The sequence below is a fragment of the Herpailurus yagouaroundi genome, unplaced genomic scaffold, assembly GCF_014898765.1.
Source record: "Herpailurus yagouaroundi ecotype Mexico unplaced genomic scaffold, PumYag 201, whole genome shotgun sequence".
In the NCBI taxonomy this organism is placed as follows: domain Eukaryota; kingdom Metazoa; phylum Chordata; class Mammalia; order Carnivora; family Felidae; genus Herpailurus; species Herpailurus yagouaroundi.
In genome coordinates, this window is record NW_024412432.1 from 5,572,100 (window position 1) to 5,596,018 (window position 23,919).

Here is a 23,919-nt window from a genome sequence, read left to right on the forward strand (position 1 = left end):
AGAGATGCTGCCACAACTCTGCAGAGGGATCCATGCTATTATTTTTAAGGACGTCATGTGTGTCCAAGAATAGGTTAGGTGGCTGCAACAATCTCTGAGGGTTTATAGTTTTTCATATCTGGACAAATAGACCAAGCAGATATGGGAACTAATTACTGGAAGGCAGAATTTGTTTGTAATGTTTCTTTGTTTGTTTAGTGAGAGAGAGAGAAACAGCATTAATGGGGGAGGGGCACAGAGAGACAGGAAAAGAGAGAGAGAGAGAGAGAGAGAGAGAGAGAGAGAGAATCTCAAGCAGTCTCCACACTGTCAGCACAGAGCCCAATTCAAGGCTCCATCCTACGATTGTGAGATCATGACCTAAGCTGAAATCAAGAATTGGACACTCAACTGACTGAGCCATCCAGGTGCCCCTGGAGGACAGAATTCTAAGAAAGTTTTACAGAGTGTTGAGAGAGGAAGTCAAGTCATACTTGGATTTAGGAGCGATTTCTATCCTAAAGACTCATCATGATGGATAGCAGTTTTACTTTCATACTTCCAAGAAGAATACCATACCACCTTTCTTGGAACCTCCTTTTAGGCAGTTATAAACAGTAAGACCCTAGTAAGTGCCTCATACCATGTGAAACATTATGGAGGTCAAAATTAGAAGATAAGCATCCTGCCCAAGAATCACGTGTAATTGGATCACCTAGTCTTGGTTGTAACTGTGGTCACATGCAATAGTCTTTAAATTCCCACCCTACCCCACCTGCTATTCTTTCCTTAAGATCCAGGTCAAATCTTGCTTCCTCCAGAGAACTTTCTAGATTTCATTCCCACATTCCAATAAAAACCAATTTATTTCTACTCATAACATGTATCACACTATGTAGCATCAGAGTGATTCATTTATGTGTTTTCTCCTCAGGAGGCTTGTCATCTTCTTTAGGGAGCAGAACATGTCTCACTCAGTATCTACAAATTGAAGAGGCATTGCTGAGAGCAATATATATAGTACCAGCTTGGACTAATTCATTTCTCCATCCAAGGTGTTCTGTCCCTGACCATAGGACAAAGATCATGGGAAAATGTAAACAGTGTGGAACATTATTAATATTTCAACCCACATATTTTTTCCCAAAGCCTCTTTGAACCAATACACAATTTGATCCTAGGGAATCTCTCAGAGGTAACAGGAAAGCTAAGATAATTTCCTCTTGCTCAATACTCACTGGAGATGGAGAAAATCTACTCTCTTACTTAAGTAATAATCTTGTGTAGGCAGGAAAACTTTAACTGTAGAAGAAGTATTATGTAAATGCAAGTTATTTAATTAGAAAGGAAAACAAAAAACCTTTACAGGAAGTAGCTGCTCTAAAGAGGTGGGAGAACTTGTTTTCTTTGCTGCAGCTTATAAGTGGTTCACTAATAGATTTTTGGAATGACATATTCATCATCAAGAGAGATGGCAACTGTCTTCAACTGCTAGGCAAGATGGAGTAACAGAAAAGAGATTTACCTTCTCATGCGAAATAAGTAAAAAATGGCTGAAATTCAGATGAAACAATTGTTTTCAAGACACTAGATAACAGACAGTGGAGGACAATGATCCGTGAGAGATGAGAAACAGATACGATGAATCTTATGATTGTTAAGCCTAATTTGTTGAAAGAGACAGAGGTGGGGAAAACCAGATGGAGCTCGGCCAGCTCCCTAAGTTCAGGAGTTGGGAGCTGGGAGTCTGGGGAGATCAAGGCAGCTAGAGTGGAAAGGACAGAATTCTGGAAAAGGGAGAGCTGTGCACAGAAAGAACGCTGAAGATCTGCAGAAGGTGCCACTTGAGTATTCAGCTGAGCACTCAACAGTGCATGTATGTGCAGACACTATCAATGGCTGGGAAATAATTCTTAGCCCAGGGGATCAGTGGAAGCCCAGTGCTCACAGAAGGTCAGAAACAGTGCTGATTCCCATGAAGACGGTGAAAACCTCATGATTCATGGGGACTTGGGTAGAGTGCCAGTAGATCTTGTCTCAGTAGCAAGGAATTATTAGCTCTAAAGTAAGCACTGGTCAGTCCTGCCTAATCTTAATAGCAACACACAAAGAAATCAAACTGTTTCGAGGCAATATAACCACATTCCAGAACAAAGCGCAAAAGTATTTATAGGAATGAAAAAATATCCAGTACCAAACAAGATAAAATTCACAATGTCTGGCATCCAATCGGAAATTACCAGGCATACAAAGGGAGTAGAAAAATATGACCCATCGTTAGGAGAGAAATCAACCAGTGGAAATTGATCCAGGACTGGCACACATGTTAACACTAGAAAAAGCATACTGAAACATTATTATAAAGGTACTACATATGTTTAAAAAATTAACTAGAGGCATGGACGATATAAGAAAAACCATACTGAACTTCTAGAAATGAAAACTATAATGCATGATATGAAAAATACACTGTTTGGGAAGAATGGAAAAATAGACGTCGAAGAAGAAAAGATTATGGAACTTGAAGATACAGTAATAGAAAATATTGAAGATGAAACACACAAAGAAAAGAGAATCCAAAACACAAAAGATTTCAGTGAATCATGAGACAGTTTTAAATGGCTTAATATGAGTCAAATTGGAGTCCCTAGGTGGTGAATAAGAGAAAGAGAAGAAATATTTGAACAAATAATGGTCAAAAACTTTCCAAATTGATGGCAATTGTAAGGCTGCAAGTCCAAGTAATCCAAAGCATCCAAGCATAAGAAACATGAATGAAACTATATGAAGGCACGTTCTAATCAGATTTCTCAAGACCAGGAATAAAGAAATTATTTTAAAAGCAGCCAGAAAAAAAAAAAAAGAAACATTGTACACAGAGGAAAAAAGATCTTCCACTGAGAAATTCCAGTAGTTTTATTTTTTAACAACGATTATGTGCCACTTCCATTTATTGTTCTCAACAACCTTTAAAGGCAGGAACTCATTGCAAATAAATACATAGAGGCCACAAGGGTGCATAGGGTGAATATGACATGATTTTCTTTACTCTTCCCAAAGTCATTCACTTTTGCTTCCTTTCATTCTATAGCAGAATCCCAGTTTTGTTTAGGTCTTTTACTGAAATGTCACACATCTTTTGGTTCCTTCTTCCCTAGAGTAGACTCCCAGTTTTGTATAGGTTTTCAGTAACAAGCCATTGATTTCTGCAAGCCTGTTCAGCACTTAGTCTTTTTTAAAAGTTTATTTATTTTGAGAGGGAGAGAGAGGGAGAGAGAGCAGGAGGGGCAGAGAGAGATGGAGAGAGAACACCAAGCAGGCCCAGCACTATCAGCGCAGAGCCAGATGTGGGGCTCGAACTCATGAACTGTGAGATCATTGACCTGAGCCAAAACCAAGAATTAGATGCTTAACTGACTGAGCTACCCAGGTGCCCCATTTTTGCTCAGCCCTTAGTCTTGCCCCACCTGTGACCAATGAGGTCACCATGAGGAGGCATCTGTGCAGGGGATGTTCTGGGAAAGACTTACTTTCTGATGAGAAGAATGTACACAAGAAGAAATTATCTGCTCCCTGAAGCCGCTCCGCCCCCATTCTCCCCTAATTGAAGTTTTGATGTGCTTGGAGTAGCTGCCGCCACCTTGCAGCCATGAGGAAAAGACCAAGGAAACAGCAAGTGCCAACCCCCAGCCCTGGCACTGGGTGGCCTGTGAATCAATCAGAAGCTGCCCACATATGAACTTCTTGTCATGCTAACGAAGACAACTCCCTATCTGCTTCGGCCACTGCTAGCAGCATATTGCTACCTTCCGCCAAATTCATTCTTCACTGATAGAAACATAAGATTAGAAAAGAGAAATCAGATTTGACTCCCTGCCTTGAGGACCTCAGTCCAATTTTCTTTCCTTTATACCCCAGCTAACTCTTCGTCACCAGCTTTTTAAGGGGTTCTGGTATGAGTAATGAAAAAACGTGGAATGTCACAGGCGTTAACAGCTGAAGCCTGACTGCTTCAAAAAAGGGGGAGAAAGTACCTGCTGAAGATGCCTCTCAGCACTTTGAGGAATAAGAATCCAGCTGGCGCTTCCGGGCCAATGAGCTATGGCCTCCCTTCATTCCCACAGCACCTGACAGAGTATTTAATTTCTGCAGGTAGTACTTCCATGCAAAAGTGGACAGGCTAGTGACCCCAGGGATAAAGGACTCAGAAGACTAAAAAAAAAAAACACACACAAGGGAGATTTTTTTCCACGTCCTGCTAACAGTCTCTACCAGTCTTCACTGGGAAATGAATGGGACCAGGGACCTGGACAAAAAATTTGCAGGCCAGTTCTTCTGTGCTGGCCTTGGCCACTTTCCATACCCCTTCTTCAAAGGTCACATGGCATAGTGACATATTAAAGGCTCTGAGGAGACCTGAAGCACGGAAAATGATTACTTATCTTAGTGATTACGGATCTCTTTTCCTTGCGAACACCACTGACAGCTCACGGGCCCAGTTTGAGAGATGCTGCTCTACTCTAGGAGTGGGGATTTGGGGATCTGTTGGGCAGATCTATTTTCATAAGCTGACAAAATGCAATCTGACATGTTTCTTTCTGGCATAAAAACTCTCAGTGGCTCCCTGCTGCCAAAAGGACCAAGTCCAAAGTCTTTGGCATGGCAAACAGGTCCCCGCGAAATCTGATAATAGTCTCAATAGCCTACTTTGTTAGCCTGCCTGCAAAGATTGCATGCAAAAGAGCCCCCATTCCCTGGCCACACACCATGGTGTTTACACTGCCATCTCCTTCCATTGCTCCCTCCCATGCCAACAATGTCTCCCTCCCCACCTGGCGTGGGTCCTCTTGCCAGAAGAACAATTTGGTGTTCATATTTTATATGCTAGCTCAAACGTCACACCTCTGTGAGCCCTACTCTGATTCCCAAAGTAGGCTGGTGGCTTCCTCTTTAGTGTACATGTCTCTTTTACAGCATTTATCACAATATCCCGGGTCTGAGATCTCTTCCGAGTCACAACCCATGTGTCTTTTTTATCTGGATGCCTTTACTATCTAGTAAAGTATCTAGCACATAGTAGCTGCTTCATGCATATGTGTCGAACAAATGAATGAATGAATGAATGAAATGACACCCACCCTCTTGCAACACCAAAGCATATGTAACAGGCTCTTAGGAAGGCTTGAATAAAAATTAAGCCAATTTAGACTCTTGAGATAATTTATGCAAATCTAGTTTAATATAGAATTAGTCTGAACTCAATGTTCTGATTTCTCCCCGGCAGACAGGTTCCTCTGAACTGTGCTCTCTCTGAGTGTGGTGCAAAGCATAAATTGAAGATCATTTCATAAAATAAACAAGCTCTTAAGTTTCTGGGGCTACTTTAATCAAAAGACGTTAAATGGCAAGGTCTACAAGTGGTCCTGTGGAAGTTGAGTGATTGTGTATCATGTATTAAGGGGGAAATTAAGGAAATGATGGATGCAAAAAAGAGTTAATGACATTCCTCTATCGGGAAGGGACTGTGTTGCCTCTTAAAATGAACAATGTGCCTGGTTTCAAACATTCTAGGTGGAGTATACCACAGGAGATTTTACTTTTCTTTCTTTTCTTTCTTTTCTTTTCCTTTTTCTTTTTTCTCTTTCCTTTCTTCCTCTCTTTCTTTCTTTCTTTCTTTCTTTCTTCCTTTCTTTCTTTCTTTTACTATAGTGTAAGAGCAAATAAGTTTTAGCTCTGGGATCTCTACTGAAAAGAAAATGGTCTGAGATAAGGGCATGCCTCTCTCCCTACTTTTACTTCCTGAAGCCAGGGCTCCCAGCCTCAGGGCCAGGCCCATCTGCAAATCTGAGTATCTTCTTTATTCTACAAGGCTAAAAAGTCACACTCATAAAGGCATTTCCTGATTCATGTACTGTTCAACAATCATGCATTGGCCACCTAGTATGTGCCCTACCCAGTGGCGGTCTCTATGGTTACAAAGATGTGTAAGACTTGTCCTCTTCCTGCTCACATGTTAGTGAGAAGACACATATATGCACAAATTTCCATGATGCAATGTGCTTATGCTGTGATATTTATTTGTATATTGGTGAGAATGCATTTATTAGTGAGATACATTTTTTAAAAACTTGAGTGTAGTTGACACATGTTTTGGGTGTATGTAGCATAATGTATAAACTTGTCACATCACTATGCTGTAATGCTTATTTATATGAAGTGTGGAGGTACTATGGAGTTGTGAGTGATTATTCTGCTTGGAGGAAATCAGGGAGAAGGGGAAACAGGAATTGTGTCTTAAGAATTAGCAGGTGGGGGAGTGCCTGGGTAGCTCAGTCGGTTAAGCGTCTGACTTTGGCTCAGGTCATGAGCTCACGGTTGGTGAGTTCAAGCCCCGTGTTGGGCTCTGTGCTGACAGTTTGGAGCTTGGAGCCTGTTTCAGATTCTGCGTCTCCCTCTCTCTCCTTCTGCCACTCCCCAGCTTGCACTCTGTCTTTGTCTCTCTCAAAAATAAAAAATAAATAAAGAAAAGAAAAGAATTAGCAGATGGGGCACCCAGGTGGCTCAGTTGATTAAGCGTCTGACTCTTGATTTCATCTCAGGTCATGATCTCATGGTTCCTAAGATCGAGCCCTGCATGGAGCTCTGCCCTGACAGCACCCACCCTGCTTAGAATTCTCTCTCTCCTCTCCTTTCTGCCCCTCCCCTGCTCACATGTTCTCTCTCTCTCTTAAAATAAATAAACATTTTTAATTTTTTTTTTAACGTTTATTTATTTTTGAGACACAGAGAGACAGAGCATGAACAGGGGAGGGGCAGAGAGTGAGGGAGACACAGAATCGGAAACAGGCTCCAGGCTCTGAGCTGTCAGCACAGAGCCCGACGCGGGGCTCGAACTCACGGACCGCGAGATCGTGACCCGGCTGAAGTCGGACGCTTAACCGACTGCGCCACCCAGGCGCCCCAAAATAAATAAACATTAAAAAGATAAAAAGAATTAGCAGGCATTCACCAGGGAGATTCAGTGCTGTTCTCCATAAAGGGAATGATGTTGGTATTTTACACAATAAACCACTAAGCACATTTGTGGAATGAATCAAGATTGATCAATCAATCTATCAATCGATCTATCAATTGATCTTTCTAGAAACACTCATATTGCACAACAAAATTCCTTAAAAACTAAACACATTCTTCTCAATACCAAGGTATGAAAGTTAACGCTCGATTATTTCTTATGTGTTTCTCTGGTTCTTAAGTTATGTAAACCTTCCCCTAGCCTCTGTGGTTCAGGACTTTATTTTCCAGTTGGTACTGACGTTCAAATCAGTTCTTCTAGCTACTTGTTACATCTTCTGATTTTGGTACAACCCATCTTCTTTTCTTTCTGCAGTTAATAAATTGGTATTGAACACCTAAAGATGATTTCTTAGACGTTGTTGCTGGTATCACTTTAATACTTTAGGATTCTGACCATGGCCTTGCTTAGCCCATATATACTCACTTGCCTTTTTAAACGTCCACCATAAATTAACTTGCTGATTCTGCTTCCTTCTTTTTTCTCCTTAAGTGGAAGGTGAATTAAAGGATGGTCTCTCTTACCACCTCAACATAAAACTAAACCCCAAAGGGGAACAGGATTTCAAAGTTAGGATTTCAGATCTTCAGGGCTCTCTACTCACCAACAGATCACATTCATTTTAAGCATACATTGGACCCAAAGAGTGAAAATCACCAAGGTGCACTTCAGGAAAATTTCAGTGGATCCACTGTGGCTCAGCAATGACCAAGAAGAGTGAGCTCCTCGGTTTCCAAAAGACAGAATGTGGCAGAAATCTGGTTCAGATGTTTCCTAAATGCTAGGTTTTGCCAGTGAAGGGAAGGAATAAAAACCAAATAAAAGACTGGTACTGCAGAGCTGCTAATGAAAACAATTCAGAGGACATAAATGCTAGAGTAATTTTGAACTTGCCATATCAGGCTGGTTTCAATGCAAATGTACTGTTCCGATTTCTCCCTTCCTCGGGAGGATATAATTAGCTCAGCTGAAACAGGGTGGAAGCCTTGAGGCAGCCGTTTCCTGGGGCAGCCAGCTCCCCCATGATGGAGGAACAGCTGCCACATGCCTCTCCTGCCACGGATTGCACGGAGCTGTGGCCACCCCACCAGGTTGTTCATAAGCCACCACGAGCAGAAGGCTCAGGTTGCCAGGGGGATTGGCTCTTGCTTAAAGATAAGGGACATGTTGCTCCTCAACCTAGTTGACTCCAGGACTAATCACCATTCTTCCAGAGAAGATAGCTGTGGCAGACACAAAAATCCTTCCCTGCTGTTGTGGCGGAAGAGATTCTTAACATTGGTGATGACCACCAGCTACGGCAGTTCCTCCCCTTGGGGTCTGATGCAGGCTCTTGGAGAGGATAGGAAGTAAATAATGAAGAGAAACACACTTCAAGTGCTGGCCCAGGAGAAACCCAAACTCTAAAGAAAGCACATTCCCCAGCTACAATGACAAGGAGGATGAAATCACACCATGTTGGGAAGGGGATAAATGCAGGGCTTAGAGATGATCCAACTGGTGGAAAGCAAGAGTGCTCTGGGAAATAGCCATTGCAAGATGGCGCTGGAGTTCACCTGCAGAAACAGCAACAGCTTCTTCTTGTCCATTTGGCAGACTCAACAGAACGGAACCCACTGATTTGCTTTTGATAGTTTAATAAGCAAAAACATTCTACAAATGAGTTCTAGGATGATAAATACTTTCATGGAACCAAAAGGTGAACAAGAATTTGTTTTCTTACTATCAAAATTGTCAGGTCTTACATCCATCATCCACTTTCTTACCCCCTTCTGCCCACCCCCACCTATAGCAAAGGCCAATGTAAGGCTGGTTCTTCTTCCTCATCTGAAGGATGAACAGGCAAATGGACATACAGATCCTGCAGCCACCACTGAGTACTGATCATGATGGGAATGGGGTGGGGGGGGTGGGGTTAAGGAAATGTGACATCTGAAGCACATTTGCTAATGACTAGGATAGTTCCAAGAACATTCAACAAATAACGAGACTGGGAATCGTAATCTCCTCTAATGAATTCAGAAAAAAGTACTTCGGGAAAATGTCTCCTAAGCGGTGAATTTTCTTTTAAACAAATGTTGACAAAATAAGATAGATGACAAACAACAATACTTTTATAATGCGTACATAATCCAGACTAACTTCTTACGTTCATAATAATGGTCACTATTTTACTAGTATTTTCCTTTTCGGGTTGTTTTTTTAAAGAGATGAGATATAATTTACGTACCATAATCTTTACCTTTCTAAAGTACACAATTCAGTATGTTTATAAATATACTAGATAACCACCACCACTATGCACTTCTAGAACATTTTCATCACTGCAAAAAGAAACTCCACATCCAGAAGAAGTCACTCCTCATTCTCTATTCTCCCAGCTATTGGCAACCACTGACCTACTTTCTGTCTCTATGGATGGGCCTCTTTTGGGCATTTCATATAATGGAGTCACATATGTGACCTTTTGAGTCTGGCTTCCTAATTTACCATAAGGGTTGCATTAAGGTTCATCTGTGTTATAGCATGGATCCGTACTTCATTCCTTCTTCTTGGCCAATAATATCCCGTTGTATGGATCACCACATCTCGCTTAGCCATTTATCAGTTGATGGGCACTTCGGTTGTTCCCACTTTTTACCTATTATGGACAACGCTGTTATGAACATTTATGTACCCGTTTTTGTGTGAACGTATGATTTCAGCTCTCTTAGGGACATACCTAGGGGTGGAATTGCTGAGTGACACCATGAGTCTGTGTCGAACGTTTTGAGAAGCTGCCAAACCATTTGCCCAGGCAGCTGCACCACTTTGCATCCCTACCAGCAGTACGAGGGCTCTGATTTCTCCACATTCCTGTTAACACTTGTTATTGTCTGCCTTTATTACAGCCATCCTGGTGAGTGTGAAATGGTATCTCACTGGGGCTCTGATTTACATTTCCCCAATGACTAATGATGTTGAGCATCTTTTCATGTGCTTATCGGCCATTTATGTATCTCCTTTGGAGATGCCTCTCTTAAAAAGTTTGCCAATTTTTTAAATTGGGGGCTTTATATTCTTACTACTGAGCGTTTCTATATTCTTCCTCTGATTCCTTTTTTCTAGAGGTTGTAGAAGGGGACAATGGACTCCCCCTGGCCCCGTCCTGGCTTTGGGAATGAAGCATGATTTTATCCATTTGGATCAGGATAAAGTTGAAAAACATTTATTGAGTACTTATTTTGTGCCAAGCATTCTAAGACCTTTATTGACTTACTGCTAAAGAGAAAGCTGTTGCTTGGGCCACATGCTTTTCCCTTTGATGCTCAATCAGATCATTAAAGCTTTTCTTTAGGGAAGCAAGCACTCATGTGGTTCTTCATCTCTTGAGACCAAGAGATGTCCCCTACCCCTCCTCTCACCAAAGGAGCAGAGCTAGCAGTGGAGATGCATCCATTGGCAGGTAATATCTCCTGCCAAAGTTTAGATATCTAGAACAGACTAGTCATCCCTAGACTCAGAACAGGTGCTTTGAAGCTCCATTTTAAACATCTGAAGTTAAGACCATGCTCACGTTTCCTACAAATACACCCAAGAGACTCCTTTTCAATTTGGTTCCCACTCTTCCTTTGCCCCACAGGCTGTGGGCAATGCTTCCCAAGGTGACCAAAGGAGGAAACCCCACAAAACAATCTACAGAGGAATATGCAGGAGAGCAATGGACTCATTTTCTTAGACTACTTGTAGTGATGTTGGCTTAGCTAAAATGCAGAGGTATGAGAAGTGAGCAAGGCTGCAGAGAGGGGCACAGGAAACAAACAGACAAGGCTCCTCAAAAGTAAACCATGAAGGGATGAACAAAGGCAAGGAGAGGCATTCTCTCTACCAGTCCTACCTTATTATGAAAGCTAGCTGAGTTCTGTGTTTTACCTTCTTAGGCTCTGTACACACACCACATTTATTCCTCTTCCTTCCTATTCTCTTTCTCTGCCCTTGGAAATCAGGTAAAACCACAAGAGAAGCAAATTGAGGGTTTGACGTGGTAGAACACCACTTCAAACCTTCACTTTCATTATCATGACTTCAAGGTTTCCAGAAATGTCCTTTTCCTCTCCTACCAAGATCCAAATCCACCTTGCCAAGGGGACCAATTCCAGGTGATCAGGGGATTTGAGTTGTTGTCTATAACTCTAGCCCCCAGTGCTTCTAGTGCTGGAACCCCAGCCAGGGGTGGCACTATTCAGTAGGAGGCAGAACAGAACCTCTTCCATCTCACCGAGAAGGCCACCACCTAACCCACTTTCCACCAAGATGGCTCTGGGTGGTAACTTCCAAGGTCTACCATGCTATTATTTATGTGGACAAGTTCATCTTCAGCCACACCTCAAACAGAGGCTCCAGGAGTAATTTCACGGAATCAAACCCAAACCTCAAAACCCTTTAACCTCATGCCAACCAGGAATTCTCCCAAGCCCTGGGGCTCCCCTGGAGGAACCATTCATGGTGAGGGCTTTTCTCTTGGAGATATCACACGCCACTCTGGAGAGCCACGGAAGCCACAGGATGGGTTTTATTGGCTGCGTTGTGTTCCCTCCAAATTTGAACCCCCAAGTGCCTCAGCATATAGCTGTATTTGAGACAGGGTCTTCGAAGAGGTGATTAAGTGAAAATGAGGCTGTGGACGGGGCCTTCATCTAATCTGATGGTGTCCTTAGTAGATGAGGAACTTTAGACACAGAGAGAGACACCAGGGATGAGCACGCAGCAAAAAGACCATATAAGGACGCCGAGAAAGGCACTGTCTGTAAGCCAAGGGTCAAAGCAACCCTGTCTTCACCTTGATCTTGGACTTTTAGGCTTTAGAGAAAATAAACGTCTGTTGTTTAAGCCCCTGTGTTTAAGCCATTGTGTTACAGCAGCCCCAGCAAATGAATACAAGGGCCTCCCAGGGAAAGAGGGCCCTGGGGGCTCCCAGTGGGCACAGCCACTCACCCTGTAGTAGTCAGTGCTGTACACGTCCCGGGACATCCCGAAGTCCCCGATTTTCACCAGGAGGTTCTCACCGACCAGGCAGTTCCGGGTGGCCAGATCTCGGTGCACAAAGTGTTGGGACGCCAGGTAGACCATGCCCGCCGCTATCTGCTGGGCGATGTGCAGCATCTGGGACTGCGTCAGCTCTGTCGGCGGGTTGCCTTCGGCCATCAGCACAGCGTCAGGCCCGTGGGCCCTGTGGAGGAAATGGAAGGCGTTGCTGGAGCCCCAGCTTTTTCCTCCGGGGGCCCTTTGCTCCCATCAGCTGCTGGGGCTCAAGGGCTGCCTGACTTAGCTAAAGAGGGGGGAAGGATGCTTCACCCACAGGTGCACCCCTAAAGCCTTGTGAGCACCCAGGCTTCATTTCCCAGGGCACCTAGAATTCCCAGGGCCATGTGGACCTGAATGATACCCTCCTCAACACACACACAGAGGTGTACGTTTTAGGGGCTCCAGAGCTGGGCTGGGGCCAGGCACTGGCCAGAGCCCCTGACCCTGAGAAGCAATGGAGAAAGAACATAAGGGGAGAGTTTGGCTCTCTTGAAGCGATGGGTCATCGTGCCTTAGTGGGAACCCCAGCCCTCCCCTCTCAGCTATATGCTTCGGCCGAGCGCCCCCGACCCGGGCCAATGCCTCCAGAGTGACCCCACCAGGGCCAGAGCTCTGCAGCAGCGGGGGGTGGGGGGTATGGTTTTCAAGCTGCCCTCTCTCCTTCAAGCCCAACTGAGCAGAATGTCAGGGCACCCTCAGACATCATTCCTCGTGACAAATCCCATCTCCTCCTGCCTACCCCTCCCCCCACCTCCGGCTCGGCATGTGCACTGGCCACCACATGGAGAGCTTTTTGAACCACAATACATTGACCCTTTTACTGGGCTGAGTTTTATCCTTTCCACTATGGGGGGGGAGGGTGTAGAGGGAGTATGGTATTTTATATCTTCTTTTTCTTAAATAGTTTTTTTTAAAGATTATTTACTTAGAGAGAGAGAGAGAGAGAGAGAGAGAGAAAGAGAGTACAAGCAGGGAAGGGGCAGAGAGAGAGGGAGACAGAGAGAATCCCAAGAAGGCTCCACACTGTCAGTGCAGAGCCTGACGCGGGGCTCAATCCCACAAACCGTGAGGTCATGACCTGAACGGAAATTAAGAATCGGATGCTTAATGGACTGAGCCACCCAGGCGCCCATATCTTCTTTTTCTTCTGTCTTATGCACTTGGCCTTTTCCCAGCTGTGTGATGACTTAAGGTATCTAAACACTGGCATGTGCTTTCGGGGGGGGGGGGGGTCCCACAGTGAGGATGTGCTCTCAGCCCTGGCAGTCCCCACTCCGGAATCCTGTGAAGACCGGTGTTGCTGCCCCTGATGGCTCTGTACAGCAAAGAGTAAAGGGTCCCTTTCTTCTAGAAGCTTCTGTGGAGGGGTCAAAGGGGTTCTCCCTCCCAGAGGCAAATAAGGGAGAAGATTTCCTTCAGGACAGTTGGAAGCACTCAAAATAAATATAGAAGATTTTAAATGGATTTTAAAGTGGACGACCCCACCTACAGTGTTCCAGAACCGTATGAGAATTTGCAAATAAAAGAGGCTGAATGATCTCAGAACTCTCTGCTCCTTCTCTCTCCGTACCACCCAGACCTACCTCAGTCAGATGGTCTCAAACCACGGGTGGAAGTGCCTCCTTCCTGGCTCCAGCCCACAGTGATTCCCCTTTTCTGGATTTCCAAATCTCTTACTCTCATATTCCCTTAGAACAAGCACTGGAGGGGCACCTGGGTGGCTCAGTCGGTTAAGCGCCCGACTTCGGCTCAGGTCACGATCTCACGGTTGGTGAGTTTGAGCCCTGCGTCGGGCCCTGTGTTGACAGCTCGGAGCCTGGAACTTGCTTCGGATTCTGTGTCTCCCTGTCTCTCTGCTCCTCCCCCGCTCACTCTCTGTCTCTATCTCTGTCTCTCTGCCTCTTAAAAATAAACATTAAAAAAAAAAAAAAAAAAAAAGAACAAGCACTGGACAAGGAGGAGGGGAGTTTGCCAGCACCAGGATCTAGGGAAGCTTTGAACTTGTCCAGTCTGTAATTTCCATCAGTCAAACATACAGATATTAGGCTGGGTGATCCTGTAGGTCCCTTGTGTCTCTAAATATCTGCGTTGAACCATTCCCAGGGAGGGGCTTCCTGTTTTTGTGCAAGGAGGTTCTGGTGCCTGTCACCTCCACTCAGACCCAGCCCCTAGTGCCTCCCCGTTGTAGCACTGAGGAGCAGTGTGGGGAAATGCCCTGGGGCTCTGTTCAGCTCAAAACCTCTGGGCAAGGCTCAGGGTATCCAAACGGAATTTGAATCTCATCCTAGCACACTAGCTGTGACCTCAGGTGACCTGCAGAACCGCTCTGGACCGTCTTCTCATTCTGTAAAGAGGGGGTACCCACTGCACCCTCCTGAGCTCACTAATACGAGCAATAACTGAGAGCTTGCTTGGGCTTTCGTGCAAAGCCAGCACTAAAGATCGCTCCAATGTTGTTCTTCCCAGCACCCAAGGGGGCCGGGGAAAGAGGAGAAAGTGGGAATGTTGTCTTTTATTACAGGAGACAAAGCCCTGCCTGTGACTTCAATACCAGCAGAGAGACCTAGAAGAACACACAAACTATGAGAAATCCTGAAATATCCCGAGAATCTACGCCAGGATGGAATCTCTCCTTCATGGATCTAAATCAAAGAGTGAAATAACGTTGCCGATTTGCCAGGAATCTAGACCCTTCTAAGAATCTATCAGTTGCAAAGTCTCCAGAGAAGACAGAGGCCAGTGCCATAGGCCACCTGTGCACAAAGCCCCATGCTCCAGCCTTACCCTCTGAAGGCCCCAGAAAGCTGTGACTCCCCAGTGCCTTCTGCACTCTCTGATACCACGTGCAGGTTGGGGCAGGCTCCGGCACGCTAAACCAATGGTTTCCCTGCTTGCTTGTGAGTACTTAACAGGACTCCTTGTAATGGGAGACACCTCTGCATGCTTTCTTGGAGCAGAAAGTCCTGCTGTAAGAGGGCAGGTGAGTCTTCTAACCAAGTTCTCAAGAGGAGTATAAATGAACTTAACACAGCAGCTCTCTGCTTCACTCCTCAGGTGACCCTGCAGCTCTTAGAAATCAAACCATGTTTACCTCTTCCAGGAGAACATGCCTTAAGAGGGGAAAAGCACCATTAGCACCCCGCTTGAGGAGCGGGAAGGCTCAGTGGGCTTCTAACAGGGGAAGCTGTTCACCGTTCCTCCGCTTATTCTCTCCAAGTGTGGGTTACAGCGGGCACTTAGCCACACTGTCTGGCTCCAGAATGCCACGGCACACTACCTTCCTTCTGAGTTTTATCAACAGCTACCCCAAGAGGAAGTATTGCAGTGCTCTATGGGTTTTGCAGCCAGGGTCTGTGGGTTTGAATCTCAGCTGTGTCACTCACCAGCATCATGACCCAGTTTTTTGGACCATAAAATGGGAACAATGGTAATCATAGTTTATTAAGTTTATACAAGTTAAACCACTTAAATTGCTTAGAAGGCTCAATAATATTAGCTGTTATTGCTTGGAAAAGCCTTATCTCTCTTCCTCTTGTTGGAAAGGAATTCTGGAGAGATTCCAATAGGCAAAACTGTCATCTCCTTGCCAGCAAGAACTATATTTTACTCCTCATTTCCTGGCCAACCTAGCAGAGGACTTGGCCATGTTGGTACTCAATGTATGGCTTCGGGGTGAATAAAAAGAGTGAGAGGAAATTGTAGACATCTGTCTTTATAGGCCAGCGCCAATGATGCTTGGGGACATGTTCATGGTGGTTTAGGGGCTAGACTCCCTTCCAGAAAGGGAGGACAGACTATAGTTCAGAGCACATTATTGTGCCTAAGAACCTGATTCTTGGCATTGAATACCTCTTGAAACCAGAGTTCATCAGATTCTGAGATCAAGCAGAAGAGATTCCTAAAAATCAGGTGCCTGCTTCCTCTGGAAGCAGGAAGGAGGTTGATTGAGCCAAAAGCGAAAGGATCAACACACGCGTGTGCGTGCACACACACACACACACACACACACACTTGGTTACATACGCATGCATACACGTATGTGCACACGCAGTGTGAGCTCACAGAAGCATTTCACTGCATATGGGTGAATACGTTTGGTTGTATTATGCTACAGTTTTTGGAAAGCACCATCTTTAAATAGACAAGTAGCTGAGATCATGGGAACAAGGGAAAAATACTTCTAGGAGCAGCTAATTTTCCTCTTTTCACATCAGAGCTGAAAGACAAAAGCTACTATCATCATCTCTTATCACCTACAGGAAAAACCTTGCAGGCACAGAGTAGTGCATCAGGATGATGGTCTCTGAACACCAAGTGTCGGCTACACATCCCTAATTTCACTGGCTTTCCTTCCCCCCCCCCCAACAATTGTAAGCAAGGCAGAGCACGGGGACCCATCCCAGCAAGAGGACTAAATTGCACACGTATTCATGAGGCTAGAGACGGCAAAAGTGATCCAGAAGGTGCAAACCACATGATGGCATTTTCCAAGCACAGAGGTACATTGCCCCCCCCACTGTTCTCACCGTGGTGGACTTATTATGTAAACAGCACAGTTTCTGAATCTTCCAGGGGCTGCACAAAGTGACTACCTGGTGCCCTTTTCTGGGGAAAGCCCTTTCCAGCGCCCCCAGAAACTGGAGAAGGATAGAGAGGTCACCGTAACACAAGAGGTATGATATCCCCAGCATTGTGGATCCCTCAGCGTGGCAGAGAGGGAGGACAGCGGGGACAGCATCTACCGATTATCTGCCACCACAATAGTCTTGACACTAGTCCTCTATGTGGGCATTATTATACCCCTTTTACTGAGGCCGACGTCTTTCTCATTTGTCCTAAATTCTACTACCTACTGAGATATCACAGGCAGCACACTTGCTAATCTTTCAAAGTTGAGGGGCAGCTACATTGGAAAGACAACTGCATGTTAGAGCCAGAGGTGACACAGAGAGAATCTAACTCAGGTCCACGTGGGCTGAGGACCCACCCAAGCGACACAGCTGCTGATGCAGACTGGGAAGGAGAATCCAGTCTCCCCAGCCCACGCTACTGGGAATCTCACTCTTTCCACTCATGATCTTAAACGGGTGGGCTCCATTCGTTCCCCCGCTCAATGCAAATAAAAGCATTCCTTGGTTTCCTTCAGCAAGGAGTGTGTGGATCAGCTCATTTCTTCTGTCCCTTGGGAGGTGCAGGAGGAGAACACTGACCGGGAACCCTAGCTGGGTGACCATGGACTTCTCTGTCTTACCCAGTGTAGCTCTCCCAGTGATTCCCTTCATGGAGGAAGTTGGTTTACCAGTAGATATCATCACCAGTGGAATTCAAGCTTCTGCTTGTTGAAAACTTCCTATTTGCTTCTATGCTAAGAGCTTTCTGTACTTATCCCAACTTAGTCCTCATATCTGCCCTGCTAGCTCCATATCACTACCTGAACAGCTGAGACACTTGCCCAAGGTCCCTTGGCTAATAAACGCCAGAGCTGAGATTCAACTCCTCACTATTTCAGAGTATCTTCACCTTGACCCCTGGATTATGGGCACTCAGCATTGTCTCTCACTTATTCTGTCTTGAGACCCCTCCCTGTCATAAGGTGGGGGACTTTCTAGGAAGCCACTGGTAAACTAAAATCTAATTAGGTTAATGCTAGAAATCCAAGTGACACGGACCCTATTTTATAACCCAGTGGCTCCCTTATATAATCAACATTTCCCCCTTCCTTGCCTTGCCTTCTTCTAATGACCCTGTTTGCCACAAAACACCTCAAGTGAAGGCTGTCCATCTTTGCAGGGCTTCAGGGGCTCAGCAAGAACTATAGCCCGTGTTTCCAATGGTCCCATCCGATGTTTTTTGACCTCCTTCTTTCCAGAGCTTTTGCCGTATGGATTCTGTTCTTTTCACCACATCCCTGACCTCCTGACCTCCTGGGTCTCCATTTTGTTGTCAGGTTAAAATCCAACTGCTCATCCCTCCACCCTTGACTCCTCCTCACTCCTTTTACACATCCTGTGCCTACTCTGGGCTCTCCACTCCTGGATGACCAAACCTGTCACCGTGACACCTTAGTGCCTTAACTCACTGATTCCTTAGCCCTGAAGGACACTCCTCTCTAATCCACCTGGCAAACTCCTACAGATACTCTACGGTCCACTTCAAATGCCATGTCACATGTCACTTCATTAACAAATGCTCAATGAACACAGGTGCAACTGAGTGGAATCGCTCACATCGCAGGCTGTAGAGTTACTTCATTAAGACAAGAACATTGCCGTGGCCTCAGTTTCTTTCTCTGTGGTACATGGTGGTGGTGTCACCAGGAGAGGCCATTCTAGAGAAAGTTCCAAGTGACCCTTGGACCTTCCCAGCAACTGCTGGTCCTCACTCTCCGTCTGTCTTAATCATGAAGGCCTGCACCGTCCTCAAGCCCCCTCCCATCCCATCCCCCGCACCGCACCTGAGGAACTTGTTGAGATCCCCGTGCTTCATGTACTCAAAGACCATGATGAGCGGGTCGCCCTCCACACAGACACCGTAGAACTTGACAATGTGCTCGTGCTGGAGGTTGGTCAGCAGCTCTGCCTCACGGTGGAAGTCCTTGCGGGCGTTGTCACTGGCGTCCTTCAGCGTCTGAGGATGAGGGGCAGACAGAGGAAAAAAATCAACACACCTTAAACTGACATCAAAGGGAAAGGTTGTGTTGAGAAGGAAGTACTTCAGTGAGCCCTGAGGTTCGTAGATGGGAAGGAAATCCATCTCATTTACTATACAAAAGATTGGAAAATTGCCTAATTCCTAAAGAAATACCATTTGTATTAATAACTGAGGAAAAGTCCCTTATGGGTATGGAACGCTTTACGGTTTACGAAGCGCTCGTGTAACAGACATGAGCTTTTTATAGTCTTAACCCATTTTTTTCTCTATCATTACCCAGTTATCACCACAGACTTCTCTTCCCTTTTGGTACCTGGTTTTCAAGGATGCTAACTTCCGCTCACATAACTTTAAGAAAAACTTGATATTATGGAAATATCCAGTAGATAGGAGAGCATACTGACCCTCGTGCACCCATCTTTCAGCCTTGACTATGATCACTGGGCCAGCATTATTATGTATCCCTTCAGAAAGGCTTCACTCGTGCTCACCCACGCTGCCGGCCCAGGAAAAGTCCCGATCTGGGGAGGTCCAAGCAGGCCGGTCACGTGGCCAAGATGAAGGTGCCCAGGACAGTTCTCTTCTCAGACCACTCTGCCCCCACGGTGTCATAGCAGGGCAAAGCTGCCATGGGCTGATGACACACACCTGCACCGAACTCCTGTCCTGTGCCGGTCTCTGAGCCAGAGCTGTGGTGACATCGGGAAGACACTGACCCATGTCCTGGCCTCAGGTGCTTATGGGCAAACAGGGAGATGAGCCACATTTATGATTAACTATAACTCAAGTTTAAGACATGTATCCAATGTGAGCTCCCCTGCATCTCTGTCCAGTTTGATCACTTGACATGCTTCTCTTGAAACCTATGCTCCCACCTTAAGAAAGATCCACAGCTGCCCAAATGACATCGGGCCGTGACTTCCTGTCTCTGCGTGTGTTCATTCCTCTGCCTGGAGTCCTGACTCAGGCATGGGCACTGGTGTCCGAGGTTGAATGATACCCATACAAAGGCGTCCATGTCCCAACCCCCAGAATCTATGAATATGTTACTTTACATGGCAAAAGAGACTTTGTAAATGCGATTACATCAGGATCTTTTTTTTCTCCATGTTTATTTATTTATTGTGAGAATGGAAGAGGTGCAGAGAGAGGAGCAGAGAGGCTCCGTGCTGCCAACGCAGAGCCCGACCTGGGGCTCAATCTCATGACCGCGAGGTCACACATGGTGGAAACGCTTAACCGACTGAGCCACACAGGGGCCTCTAAGTGAAGGATCTTGATGTGGAGGGATTATCCAAGTAGGCTCAATGTCATTCCAAACAAGGGTTCCTGGGTGAGAAGGGTGGGAGGGTCAGGAGAGAGAAGGTGTAAGGTAGGAGCAGAGGTCAGGCAGTACAGAAGCTGCTACACTGTTGGCTTTGAGGGTAGAAGAAGGGGCCACGAGCGAAGGAATGAAGGTGGCCTCTAAAACCTGGAAAAAGCCAGGAAACGTCTTCTACCCTGGAACCTCCAGAAGAAGCCGGCGCTGCCGACATCTTCCCTTTATCTTTAACAAAACTGATTTTGGATGTCTGACCATCAAAACAACGAGAGAAATTATCTGGGTTGCTTTAGCCACTCCGTTTGTAGTAATTTGTGACGGCAGCCACAGCTAAGGGACAGGGAGAAGGGACGGCCAGAGGACTCCTCCTGGTAGAGGTGGCATGTGGGTATGTGAATCCTTTTTCCAGAGACTTCCATCTGTCTTTATTGGTGTTAGAGGGCAAATGTGAACATCCATAGTCACTCGGGAACAGAATGAAAGCATGTCGCCTGCCAGATGTGTACCACACCCTGCGTCAGGGTCAACGAGCACTGCCAGGCTTCTGGTGGTCATGTCGCGTGTTACAGCTCATTGCTGCCTTGACTCTGCTCTCCTGGGTGGGAGATACTCCTGACCTGGGCAACTTCTAGACCTTGGAATGTGCCACAAGTCAAGTTCCTGAGGGAAAGACTCTGGGATAGAAGTTAGCAGCCAAGACATTCATTGGGGCATGCTCTTGGGATTAGCACCTGCTGGGAGGGATTGGGCACCGGGGGAGTGGAGCTGTGTCTCAACACTCCCCCACAAGGCCTATGGGATGACCCTTCAGAGCTGTCCTGAGTTTCAGCCAAAGGGGCTGGGCCTTTGTAGCTTTGTATCAGTCAGCCATCAGATGGAGGCCACTGGGAAGGGAGTGTGATCTTGAGTGGCCTTTCTGAGCCCCCACAGGCTGCTGGTAGCTGAGGACTGACCGAGGCTTCCTAGCAAGTGAGGGAGCAAATCCTTCATTCCCAAAGGGGGTCAGGAGGCTCGTCATCGAGTCTGCCACACGATGACTTTGCAATATGTAATTTACCATGCCCAGGGCTGCTCTCCCAAGCAGGGAATGCACAGGAGGGCACCGATGAATATGCAGGGTCTGCTTCATATCAGCGACAAGAGAACATTAAGATGACAGAGGCAACAGCAAGATCACAAAGTCTTTTCTGCTACAATCTGTATAGAATCTAGTGTTTTCACGAACTGCCTTTAGCAGGATTTGAAGCTTTCTTCCCATTGCTGACCTGACCCAAGGAGACAGAAATTATACCTACAGTTTTCATTAGGCTACAGGCAATTACCTCTTATGCCAAAGCCTGGAGGTACTGACTGAAAAAAGGGTCTGGTGGTGGGGTTCCCCCATTCTCACATTAGAATGTGGTTTTCCAAAAAGCATCCCTTAAGAGTACCTGCTTTGAAAAGTGAGCTGATTTGGGCCAGCAACTAGTCAGAGAAGCCATAAAATTTTGGTAGGGCTGTTGCCATGGAAACCGCACATTTCTTCATTTAATAACAAAATGAACAGAGGCTGAAAGCCTGCGTTTTGGGGCTCTGCTTCCTCGAAGCTCCAGAAACTGGGCTTGTCCCCATCCAAACTAAGCTCCTCTTGCTTGTACCCATCCAAACTAAGCCTCCTCATGGGAGGCATGAAGTGCTTATCTTCACGACCTGTTTAGGTTCGTTTTATCTGTGGGCCTGCTTTTTAGGTGTTTTTTAATCCAGTGTTTGGTCTGCTGAACTTCTAGGTAGAAAAATAAATCACAGTTAGAGCAAGAAGATGGACACAGAGGACGTGGACGTTGCCATTGCCTGGGAGCAAAATATACACATTGGAACATCTCCTGCACTTGGACTTGCATTATGGTTTTGGGTACGTGTCTGTCTCCACTACTTCCGCTGACAACAGAATCCAACGTTGGGCAAATAAAAGAACCCTGGACCCACGAGATCTGTGCAAGCTAGAGATGAAAGAGCACTGGAAAGGGCTGAAAAGTGGACGTTCATGTGGAAAGGTAGCGAGTGGGCCTGAGTACATGTAGAGAAAGCAGGGACGAGAATGTAAGGATGAGGAGGAGACTTCCCAATGCCTTCTCTCCTGGAGGGCTGGCCCCAAGTGGTTGTGTTCTCCTTCTGGTCGAAAGACAGATCCTCACAGGGCACCTGGGTGGTTCAGCCCGTTGGGCGTCCAACTCTTGATTTTGGCTCAGGTCATGATCTCATGGTTTGTGGGGTCAGGCCTCACGTCTGGCTCTGCACTGGCAGTGCAGAGCCTGCTTGGGATTCTCTCTATCGCTCTCTGCCCCTCCCCTGCTTGCTCCCACTCACTCTCGCTCTCTCTCAAAATAAAGAAACAACAACAACAGAAAACCCCCACAAATGGCAGATCCTCACAATAGTGGCACTCAAAAAGAAGGCATTCTAGCTTAGAATTAAAAATAATCTGGGTTCAAATTCTGACTGCTCTGGATCTCTCTGAGCTCTGGTTTTATCCTTTGTGGAGTGAGGGGAACAATGTCATCTATTTCTCAGGGTCACTGGGAGGACTGAGTGAGGTAGTGTAAGCTAAGAGGCCTCCGAGGGTCCCCGGTAGACAGTGATATTTGAAATCAAAACCACAACGAGGCCTGCATCTGATTTGTTCACACGAGGATGCAGGGAGGCCCAAAGACGCATGGATAAGGTACAGAGATGGCTCAATATGAGAACAGCGGTACCCCGGGCTGCCACCATTTCCCTCCAAACGCCCTTTGAAGCCTGTGATGTCTTCTCAGAGATAAAGTCTCCTTACTCAGAGGCTTCCCTGTGTCACTGAGATTATTTCTAGGGCCTCAGCCTATCATTAACATTGAACTAGAGAAGACTACTGACCCCTTTAGGGCATTATCACAAGGCATGAAAAGATTCTTCATGTAATCTCTCTTCATAAGTTTTAGCTATGTACTGTTGATTCCAGAATGCTAGATTGTGTGTGTGTGTGTGTGTGTGTGTGTGTGTGTGTATGTGTTTAAGAGAGAGAGAGAGAGAGAGACAGGGAGGGAGAGACAGGGAGAGAGTTCGGCAGTGGGGTAGAGGGTGGGATGGGAGAGAAGACAGAATTTTTGTTGGGGGGGGGCACCAAACTAAAAGAGCTAATGAGCGTCTCACATCTCCATTTCCCCAAGGCAATACACTATGGGAAGAGACCGTGCTCTTAGTGTAATGTCAGAAGCTGTGCTTCAGTAAAATTTTTGGATTTGAGAAAGATTTCACTATTCATGGGGTGAGTGCATCCTACAAACCTAGCTGCATCCTATGTGCCCATCCATTTTTGCATGTTGGGTCCCTTTTCTAAATTATGATTCAATCCTATTTTAAGAGATTCAGAAAATATGGCAGTAACAAGTTGGGCAAAATCATCTTCTGAATTTGGCACTCAGAGGGCAGAATTTTTCTCAGGGTGGAACCATAGCCAGACAGCAATCAGAAGCTGGAAAAATCCTGCTATCAACCCTATTTATAAAAATCATCTCTGTTTTAGTACCACGGCTGATTGTCATTTTACTCAATTAAAGGAGGCTTGGCTGGTTCCCCGAGTCCTTGGCAATGGACATGAGGTGGCAGCTTCCCTCACTGACAATTCCCTCCACTTAAGTTTCATTTTGACAGGCATATTTGCCCCATCAGTAAGCATTGCTATTTTCTTACTCCTGGTGTCTGCTTTGTAGCTTCATTCCTTCTTATTCCTGGTGAATTTCCTGACACTTCAAAAGCTACCATCCTTTCTGAAGACATTCTCAAGGGAGAGGTCTCATCCAGAGCTACAGAGAGT

General features: G+C 45.8%; 1 protein-coding gene across 2 annotated transcripts in view; it reads right to left on the reverse strand.

The window, feature by feature from the left end:
• NTRK2 (neurotrophic receptor tyrosine kinase 2) overlaps positions 1–23,919 on the reverse strand; it is a 337,422-nt gene that overhangs the window by 52,930 nt on the left and 260,573 nt on the right. For both annotated transcript variants that reach the window (XM_040450286.1, XM_040450285.1), the window contains 2 exons: positions 18,573–18,745; positions 12,029–12,263 (listed from right to left, as the gene is read on the reverse strand). In XM_040450286.1, the coding sequence (XP_040306220.1) occupies positions 12,029–12,263; positions 18,573–18,745 (408 nt within the window). The remainder of the gene's footprint in view (positions 1–12,028; positions 12,264–18,572; positions 18,746–23,919) is intronic.